Genomic DNA, 10,239 nt, shown 5'->3' with positions numbered 1-10,239 from the left:
CAGTGACAGATTTTATTTTGGGGGCTCCAATATCATTGCACATTCTGACGGCAGACACAACACTGAAAGACTCTGGCTCCTTGGAAGAAAACCTATGAGAAGCCTAGACAACCTATTAAAAAGCAGAGATATCAGTTCATCAAAAAAGGTACCTATAGTCAAAGCTATGGTTTTTCCAGCAGTAATGTACGAATGTGAGAGTTGGACCATAAAGCAGGCCGAGCACCAAAGAACTGTTTTTGAACCATGGCACAGGAGAAGACTTTTGAAAGTCCCTTGGACATCAAGGAAAATCAAACCAGTCAATACTATAGGAAATCAACCCTGAATATTCATTGGAAGGACTCACGCTGAAGGTTACACCACAATACTTAGTCCACCTAATGTGAAGAGACAACTTATGTGAACAGACAACTTATGGGAAAAGACACAGATGCTGGGAAAGATTGAGGGCAGGAGAAGAGGGCAACAGAGAATGAGATGGTTGGATGGTATCACCAACTGAATGGATGTGAGTTTGAGCAAACTTCAGGAGATAGTGAAGGTCAGGTAAGCCTGGCATACTGCAGTCCATGGGGTTACTAAGAGTTGGACACGAGTTACCGACTAAAGAAAAGTAACAAGGAAATTGAAATTTCAGGCACATACAGTAACAGCAAACAGTAAACAAAACGTACACACACACACACACACACACACACACACACACACAAACACAATGTAACTCTTATGCAGATAAACATAAACTCTCATGCTAAAAGCCCATTTAAATCAGTTCATATTATCCAATACCTTACGTTCAGCCTTCAACAAAAAATTATAAGCTATGCTAAAAGGCAGTCTGATGAAATAAAGCAAGAAATTAATCATGCTTAGATATAAGACATCATTTTGAATATCAGACTAGGATTTTAGAATTGTTATGATTCACAAGTTTATAGCATCCCTGGTTGCTCAGCGGTAAAGAATCCACCTGCCCATGCAGGAGATGTGTGTTCCATCCTTGGGTCAGGAAGATCCCCTGGAGAAGGAAATTGCAACTCACTCCAGTATTCTTGCCTGGGAAATCCCATGGAGAGAGGACCCTGGTGGGCTATAGTCACTGTGGTCACATGTGCGGCCACCAAATAATAATTTTAAAGAAGAAAAGAATAATCAAAGATTGTGGAAGAATTACAAGGTATGTACACACAGCTAGAGGAGCCTGGCAAGCCACAGTGCATGGGGTCACAAAAGACAGCATAGACTTAGTGACCAAAAAACAATGCAGAATGGGAATAATATAAGAAGCAATAGAGAAAGAAGCAGAATACATAAAGTAATAATGACTGAGAATTTCCCCAAATTAATGACAGTAAACCACAGATTTAGAAAACTCAGATAAAAATCAACAAATACCAAGTAGAAGAAACAAAAAGAAATAAAAAGAAAACTACACGCAGGTATACCATACCCATACCATACCCCAAATTCTATGCACAATCATGTTTCATGTGAATGATCTAAATATACCAATTAAAAGGAAGAGATTGGTGAAAAGAATTAAAACAACAAAAAATACACAGGGTTATGTAATACATAAGCCTTCTGCTACAAGAAATCTATTGCAAGTTTGAAGATAAAATGGATTAATAGAAAGGGGATGGAGAAAAGTATTCCATGCTACTATAAGTGAAAAAAAAGTTGGACTACCTAAATTTACTTCAGAGAAAGCAGTGCTCAGAACAAGAAAGTCAAGAACAAAGATTGGCATTACTTAATGATTTAAGTGGTCAATTCTCAAAGAAATTACAGCAACCTATAATGTGTATGAACAACAACAACAACAACAAAAAACCTACCCTAAAATCCACAAGGCAAACATTGATGATGCAGAAATACTATTATACCAGGAGATGCAAACATATGTCCTTTAGGAATTGACAGACTTAATAGGCAGGAAATCAGTCAGGTGTAGCTGAACTGAAAAGCACCAATAATTAACTAGATCTAAATGACATTTATAGAATACTTAACAACAGCAGAAAACACACTGTTTTTAAATTCACATGGAACATACATCAAGATAGATCACATTCTATGCTGTAAAACTCACATCATCAAACTTGAAAGAACAGAAATCATACAAAGAATGTTATCACACTGTGATGGAAAGAAACTAGATACTGACAATAAAAAGCAGTAAAATTGACAGTACTTGGAGATTAAACAATATATTTCTAAATAACACTTGGGTCAAAGAGAAAATCTAATGAGAAATTTTTTAATATTTTCAACTAAATGAAAACAAATTCACAACTTATCAGAAGCTGTGGCATATAGCAAAATCTGTAGATATATATATATATAGCATTGAACACCTGTATAAGAAACCTTAAAATTCATAATCAACATTCTTAGTAAACTTCTGAAAAAAAGAAAGAAGCAAAGAAAAAAGAAATAAAGAAGCAATCAACAGCACTGGAAAAAGGAAGACAATAGGCAAAAACAACAAAACCAGAAGCTGTTTCTCTGAAACAAGAAAGGATGAAATTCTCAGCAGGCTAATCAAGAAAACTGAGAACACACAAATTAAATTGCAAACAGCGAAAATGAAAGAAGGGCCATGACTACTGATATCATGGACATTAAAAGGATAATAAATGAATATTATAAACAACTCTATGCCTACAAATATAAAGATTAAATTGAGAAATTCTTGGAGGATATAATTTATCAAAATTTTACAAGTAAAACTGATAAATTGATAAGGTCTGCATCTACTATATAAATTTAATCTGTAAGTAATAAGCTTCCAATTAAGACAGCAACAGGCCCAGACGATTCCACTGATGAAATCTAACAAAAATTTAAGGAAGAAGTGATAACAATTCTCTAAAATGTATTCCAGAAACAACAAACAAAGGGCACCCTTCTTCATTCCTTCTATGAGACCAGAATTATATTTTAATTTCAAAACCAGAAAAAGAAATTAAGAGAAAAAAAATTCCACACCAAGATACTATTATGAGAATGAAAAGCTAAGTCACAAACTGTGAAGAAAGAATTGTAAGACACATATCGGATAATAAACATGTAGCAAAAATACACAATGAACGCTTAAAACTCAACAATAAGAAAATAATGAAGTCAATTTAAAAATGCTTAAAAGTGTTGAATAGACATCTCACCGAAGAATATAAACAGATGGTAAACAGCATATGAAAAGATGATCTGTTTCCCATGTCTTCAGGGAATTTCAGATTAAAACAACAACGAGATACCTATTAATAGGGCTAACACAAAAACAAACACCTCTCGATATTAAATGCTGGCAAGGATGTGGGCGAATAGGAACTCTAACTCATTGCTAAAGACAATGCAATGATACAAATACTTTGGAAACTGTCAGGCAATTTCTTTTAAGCTAAACATAGTCTTATCATATGATCCAGCAAATGACCGCTAAGGTATTTACTCAAAAGAGCCAAAACCCTATGCCCATCCAAAAACCTTCAAACAAATATTAATAGCAGACAAATTCATAGCTGCCAAAAACTGAAATCACCAAAGATGACCTTCAGTAGATGAGTGCATAAACAAACTATGGTAAGCGACATGGAATGTTATTTAGTCCTGGAAGAAAACATTTCAAACCATAAAAAGATATAGAGACAATTCAATGTATATTGATTAGCTGAAGGAGCCAATGTAAAAAGCCTACATACTGTATGTTGCCATGAATACTACATTTTGGAAAATGCAAACCTTTAGAAAGAGTAAAAAGTTCAGCAGTTGTCAGGGGTTCCAAGTGAGGTTTTGAGGGATGGACAGGTGGAGCATGGGAGATCCATGGGGGATTCAAACTCCTCTGCATGACACTGTGTTGGCTGAGTAAAAAATATGCATTTGCCAAACACTAAAGAACTGTAAAACACATAAAGTAAAATACATTGTAAACAATGGACAATAGTTAATAATAACATATTGATATTAGTAGATCAATTGTGACAAATTAACTCGTATCCATTGAACCAATACAAGATGTTAATAATAGAAGATACCAAGTGGAGGAAGAGTGGCTGTATGGGAACTGTCTATACTATCTGCTGAATTTTTTCTAATCCTGAATCTGTTCTTTTAAAAAAAGAAATACAGAGGGGCAACAAACACATGTAAAGATGTGCAACACTGCTCATCACAAGAGAAATGCAAATTAAAACTACACTAAGGTGTCATCTCATAATGGTCAGAATGGCCATCATCAAAAATTGTACAAGCAGTAAATGCTACAGAGAGCTTAGAGAAAAGGGAACTCTCTTCCACTGTTTGTGGGAATGGAAATTGATACAGCCACTATGCAGAACAGTAGGGAGATTCCTTTAAAAACTAGGATTAAAGATATCATATAACCCAGTAACAGAAATATCATGCATAAACACTGAGAAAGGAATAACTGTAAAGACACTTGTATCCAAAGTTCATTGCAGCACTATTTACAATAGCCAGGACATGGAAACAATCTAGATTTCAACTGAGAGATGAATGGATAAAGAAGTTGTGGTAGACATATACAATGGAATGCTGCTGATGCTGCTAAGTCGCTTCAGTCGTGTCCGACTCTGTGTGACCCCAAAGATGGCAGCCCACCAGGCTCCTCCATCTCCGGGATCCTCCAGGAAAGAACACTGGAGTGGGTTGCCATTTTCTTCTCCAATGCATGAAAGTGAAAAGGGAATGTGAAGTTGCTCAGTTGTGTCCGACTCTTAGTGACCCCATGGACCACAGCCTACCAAGCTCCTCCGTCCATGGGATTTTCCAGACAAGAGTACTGAAGTGGGGTGCCATTGCCTTCTCTGACTACAAAGACTAGAGACATACAAATAAAACTTGTTACAAATCCTGCAATGAATTGTGAGTGGCACTGACAAAAATACTGTACCAAGTGTACAATAGATAGCTAGTGGGAAACTGCTATATAATACAGGGAGCTCAGCTTGGTTCTCTGTGACAAAATAGAGGGGTGAGGTGTGGGGCTGGGAGGGAGTCTCATGGGGCAGGAGGAATATGTATACTTATAGCTGATTCATTCTGTTGCATAGCAGAAACTAACAAAACATTATAAAGCAACTATCTGTCAATTAAAACAATTTTTTTAAGTCTAATAATTTAAAAACTAGGAAAAAATATGGATAAGAACACAGAGCCAGTACAGAGTTCTATGCACCAAAGCAAAGTGAATAAAATGCAGCAATAATGAAAAGTAAAATATCACACTAAGTATTTGATCTTTGAATTAAAATTCTTAGGAAACAGGCACAGAAAATATTGACACATATAACGAACTTCAGAAATCTGGCATGAAAAAGATCAACACAGAAAAATCAAGAGACTGGTCTGGAAGAATCAACAGTTATTTAGATCATGTAATAGAAAATACACTATAAACAAAAGCAACCATATAAAAAACATTCCTACAAAGAAATATTAGAATCCAGTCTACATGGAGGAAAAAAGAATTCCCTGAGAGCCTTCGGAAAAGAAGTTTCAAACTGTATCTTATGTGTATAAATGAGGAGGACATACTGTAATACTGTCAATTTTCCTTAAATCCTTTACAGACTTAGTACCACACTGGGAGTAGTTGAGACCACAATCAAACGTGTACGGCTATTTCCTGTACCCAGAACAAACCTTGGAAAACTTATACAAGGAATAAAGACAATTACTAACAAAAGCAAGAACACAAAACGAAATAATCCCTGAGGAACAATAAGTCTCCACTGAACTTGACCCTATGAGTGCCCAGGTAGGGGAGTACTCTGAGGCTGACACAGGTGTGCAGGCCACAGAGGAAACAGACAACAGGATCAGCTAGAAAAGGCTTTAAACTGGAGCAGTTGATTCTTCCCCTGGGCCATGGGACCATGAGCCTCTACTGCTTCACTGAAGGAACCTGAGGCAGCATCTCAGAGCCCCATGCCACGATCATGGGGCACCAAAGTTTGGGATGGACATGACAGTATGGCCCAGAGGTCATGCAATAACCAGCACAAGCTTTGTTAGTGGATGACAACTGGCCCTTGTAAATGGTCAGCTTAAGAGACTGTCACACATGGACTAAAAGAGCAAAGCTTGTATCACAGTAATTGTACAGAAGGACAGGAATTCATCTCAGAATGTTTGAGCAATGCCGCTGCAGTCAACTAAGAGCTCACAGTGAGAACCGTCAGGCTAAGGAGCCCCTTCACTTTCTCTGCTGGGATTGTGTGGAGGATGGGTGGGAACAGGGGTGATTTTATACCAGAAAGGGAAGGGTTTCCAGGCTCTGCCTGCAGTCAAGATGAAGATCCTGAGTGAGATGTCAGGGCTTCCACACCACAGAAGGCATTCTCCCATCCTTCCCTCTCGCTTATCTTACCTGCAGCAGCCATTTCCAGGAAGCCTTAGGCAGAAGTGTCCAGATGAGATGCTGGTGCACTTCTCACCAGGAGCCTGGAGATTTGACATCTTCCAGGTGAGGCCTTGGCCCTCAGGTCAGCAGACGGCACATAACACAGCATTACGGTCAGGGGAAGACAGGGATAGTAGACAGAGAGCCTCACTCAGCACACAAGAAGGAGCCCCAGAGTGCCCTCACTGTCTGTCTCAGCAGCTCCAGGAAGGCTGTCAGGCTCGGGCTCCCAAATTCTTCCTGCTTGGTTTACTGAGAGAAGTGAGAGGCAAGGAGTGAGGCCAGTTGACTGAGATCAGCAGGGACATCCCAGGACCCACTATGAGTTGAAGAAGGAACCACATCCCCCCTCTTGCCGGAAACTCCCCCGGAACCCCACACACCCAGGCCGTGCCCCTGCTGTCCTCCTGGAGCCCATGTGCGCAGGATAGGAAGTGACGGCCCCCTATCCCCGCTGGGGTGTGATGCCATCTTTGAGAGGGCTGCTGTCTTTGAGACCTGCTGTAGCTGTGCCCAGAGGGAAGAGTCCGAGGTCTCATCAGGGGTCCAAGTCGGAGGTGACATGAGTTACAAGTGCACTGGATAGTTACAAAGATATGCCCTGGCACTCCCAACATCTTTTCCATCTGAAAAGAGGGGACTTCACAGCCCCCTGGCAATCCCGCACCTACTCTACAACTGGAGGCTTGGGCCTGGCTCTTAGGTGCAATGTCTATCGGCTATGCACGTGGGTTCTCAGGACATAACCTGGGTCCAGGGGTGGTGGATCTGCGTGCGGGGTTGGTGGTCCCTGGCTCTGTTCAGTAGAGGGAAATCCGGGATTCTGTGGAGTGAAAGAGGGACCCGCGAGGGGACTGAGTGTCTCCACACTCCAGATTGGCGGCCACGCCTAACCCCTCACCCAGCGTGACTTGGCCAGAGAGCAACCGGTCAGCATCTGGACAGTTCTAAAGGCTGAGGGGCTCCCTGACTGCAATCACCAACATGGGACACTCGGGGAAGAGGGGACCTCATTCTGAAGGGCTGGAAGCCAGTCAGCAGAGGGAGGATGTCACGTCTCGGGAGGAGTCAGGGTAATGACCATCCTCCGCATCACACAGCCGACTCAGGACCCTCCCCTGTGGCCAGCACTTCCTCCCAGCTAAACAAGGGGCTGGGGGCAGTGGTCTGTAAGTGGAGGTTGCAGCTTGGTTGTGCAAGGGAAGCCTTGAGATAGCAGAAGGGCGGGTCTCGGCTCCCTTCATTGGGGCCTGAACATTCCCTCCTCTCATCATCTGGGGTGACAGGGAAGGTGGCAGTGTCAACTTCACAGCAAGATAGCGAAGACGGTAGGTGGGTTTGGGGGCGGGGGGGGGATATGAGGGCGTCTTGCCCCAGTTTTCATCATGACTCTGAAATGTGAACTGAAAGGACCTGCCTCCCCTGCCAGCCCCCACAGGCCTCGCTCTAACACCCAGGCAGGGCTGTCTGACTGCGCCCCAGCATTCACTCTCACTTCTTACTCAGCGGTCTCAAGGGAGGGGCTCACCAGGAGAATACGAGACATGTGGGTCCTAGAGCACTGGCCTCAAGGACCCCTCAGAGGCGGCTTGGGTTCAAGCCAGGGAGGACTCTCCTCACTGCAGTTGCTCACAATATCTGCTTGTCCTTCCTCTAGGGGCCCTCCTTCCCTGCCACCCTGCCTGCATGCGCCTGTGATCCATAACCAGTGTCACCATGCCTCAGAGGCACAAGAACAAGTAGCATGCCCGTGTGAAATTCCACCAGGTCCAGGGGGACACTCAGTATCCCCAGGAGGCTCAGACCAGTGCTGCTGCAGCCCCCAAAGAGGAGTGCCCCTCTTCCCACTCGTCTGTCCCTCAGGGTTCTCCCCTGAACTCCTCTGCTACTGGAGATCACCAGGAGCTTCAGGGAGCCATGGCCCCTAGCTCTCCTGATGCAGGGCCTTCCTGTGCAGGATCTGATGAATTTGCCCAGGGCCCAGAGGAGGAAAGTGCAGGTGCCTCCAAGGCAGCCCCTGCTACTCAGAGCCCTCTCATAGATCCTCTGACGAGAAAGACCAGCATGCTGGTGGAGTTCCTGCTGGACAAATACACCAAGAAGGAGCCAATCTCGCAGCATGCCCTGCTGAAGGTCGTTGGCAAGAAGTATTGGCAGCACTTCCCTGAGACCCTCAGGAGAGCCTCTAAGCACATGGAGCTGGTATTTGGCCTGGATCTGATGGAAGTCAACTGTAGCAGGAACATCTATGCTCTCATCAACAAGCTCAACCTCGGGGGCAATGAAGGTCTGAGTGATGAGAGGGGTCTGCCCAAGTACGGTTTCCTCATGTTGCTCCTAGGCATTATCTTTAAGAAGGGTAATGGCGCCCCCGGGGAGGAGGTCTGGGAATTCCTCAGTGTGTTGGGGGTCTATACTGGGAGGAGGCACTGGATCTTTGGGGAGCCCAGAAGGCTCATCACAAAAGATATGGTGCAGAAGAAGTACCTGAAGTACCGACAGGTGCCCAATGGCGATCCTCTGTACTATGAGTTCCTGTGGGGCCCGAGAGCTTCTTTGAGACAAATAAGATGAAGGTGTTGGAGGTTTTGGCCATGATCCATGATACGGTCCCGACTTCCTTCCCAGACCTCTATGCTGAGGCTCTGAGAGATCAGGCGGAGAGAGTAGGGCTGAGAGGCATGGCCAGGGCTCCAACAATGGCTGAAGCCAGTGCCCCTTCCAGGGCCAAGTCCTACAGCTCCTCCCACATCTAGGAGGGAGGCCCTGACACTTTCTTCCCTTTTGTGTTGGAACAGAGGTGTCAGGCTCCTAAACAGTACAGAGTAGTAGGGTGGAGGGAACAAAACTTGCATGTTCTTTACAGTTTTATATAGTAAGGGAGTTTAGGTACAACTCATTTTAAAAAATATATATCTTCTGTCCTTTATCCATAGGATAAATATCTAGTGAAAGTTGATTTAAATTAGATTAAGGAGATGAAGGAGGAGTTTAGTATTTTCAAATGTTAATTACTTTTCATAAGGTTTATTGTGCTTCAGAATACAAATGTATTAATCATATATATCACATTGTTTGCTGTTTTAAAATTTTGAAAGCCATAGGTTGGGTATATGTAAAACACATTGAACGTATTGAATATGTTGTTCACCATCTACACAAGGTGAGATGACACTGGAACAGAACTTTCTCAAAGAGTAGTCAAGCTGCTAGATAGTGCAGGTTAGTAGGGGTCGAGCAAACCAAGTTTAGATCTCTATTTTCTTCCTGGTTTAAACTAGTAACTTCTGCATATTATTTATTTCAATTTTATTAAATATTTTTACTTTTACCAGATTCTTTTTCTTCAGAATATTGGTTTGGTACTGATATTCCAGTTTTATTTACTGCTGTTTTAGGATTTTTAAAGTTACAGTTTTGGTAGATGTAAAAGAAATTCATGAACCATCTGTATTGTCTTTATGATCTGAAAGTAGGTAATATGTCGCTGAAAGAGAGATTTTCATGATAATGTGAAACTTGAACAAAGGCAATATTGAGAAACAAAAAAAAAACAATTAAGCAAATATAAAGGAAAAAGCTTTTAATTTGTAGTTTGCCTTATTTCTGTAACCATTTTTTAAAATAAAATATAGTTTGCCTTAATTAAGCTCATTTAAGAAAATTTATTTCTTAAAAAAATAAAAAAATAAGAATATTTATTTCTTTTGTCCCAATGCACTGCATAGTCTCTGCTATCTACTGGATAAAAATAACCTCAGATAGGAAGGTAGTATTTTGGAGGTTCATACTAAGCCATGCCCTGT

At 41.8% G+C, this 10,239-nt stretch overlaps 1 protein-coding gene across 1 annotated transcript; it reads left to right on the top strand.

The window, feature by feature from the left end:
• Positions 1-8,350: 8,350 nt before the first annotated feature.
• Positions 8,351-9,007, top strand: LOC114111447 (melanoma-associated antigen B4-like). Its single transcript, XM_027963228.1, has one exon. The coding sequence runs from the start codon at positions 8,351-8,353 to the stop codon at positions 9,005-9,007; it is 657 nt and encodes a 218-aa protein (XP_027819029.1).
• Positions 9,008-10,239: the final 1,232 nt, after the last annotated feature.

The sequence above is a fragment of the Ovis aries genome, chromosome X (assembly GCF_016772045.2).
Source record: "Ovis aries strain OAR_USU_Benz2616 breed Rambouillet chromosome X, ARS-UI_Ramb_v3.0, whole genome shotgun sequence".
NCBI classification, from domain to species: Eukaryota; Metazoa; Chordata; class Mammalia; order Artiodactyla; family Bovidae; genus Ovis; species Ovis aries.
The sequence above is the reverse complement of the archived record's forward strand: the minus strand, read 5'-3'. Positions and strand labels throughout refer to the sequence as shown.

Coding starts and splice junctions, on each gene's coding strand:
- LOC114111447 (XM_027963228.1), top strand. CDS start 8,351: ATGGCCCCTAGCTCTCCTGATGCAGGGCCTTCCTGTGCAGGATCTGAT.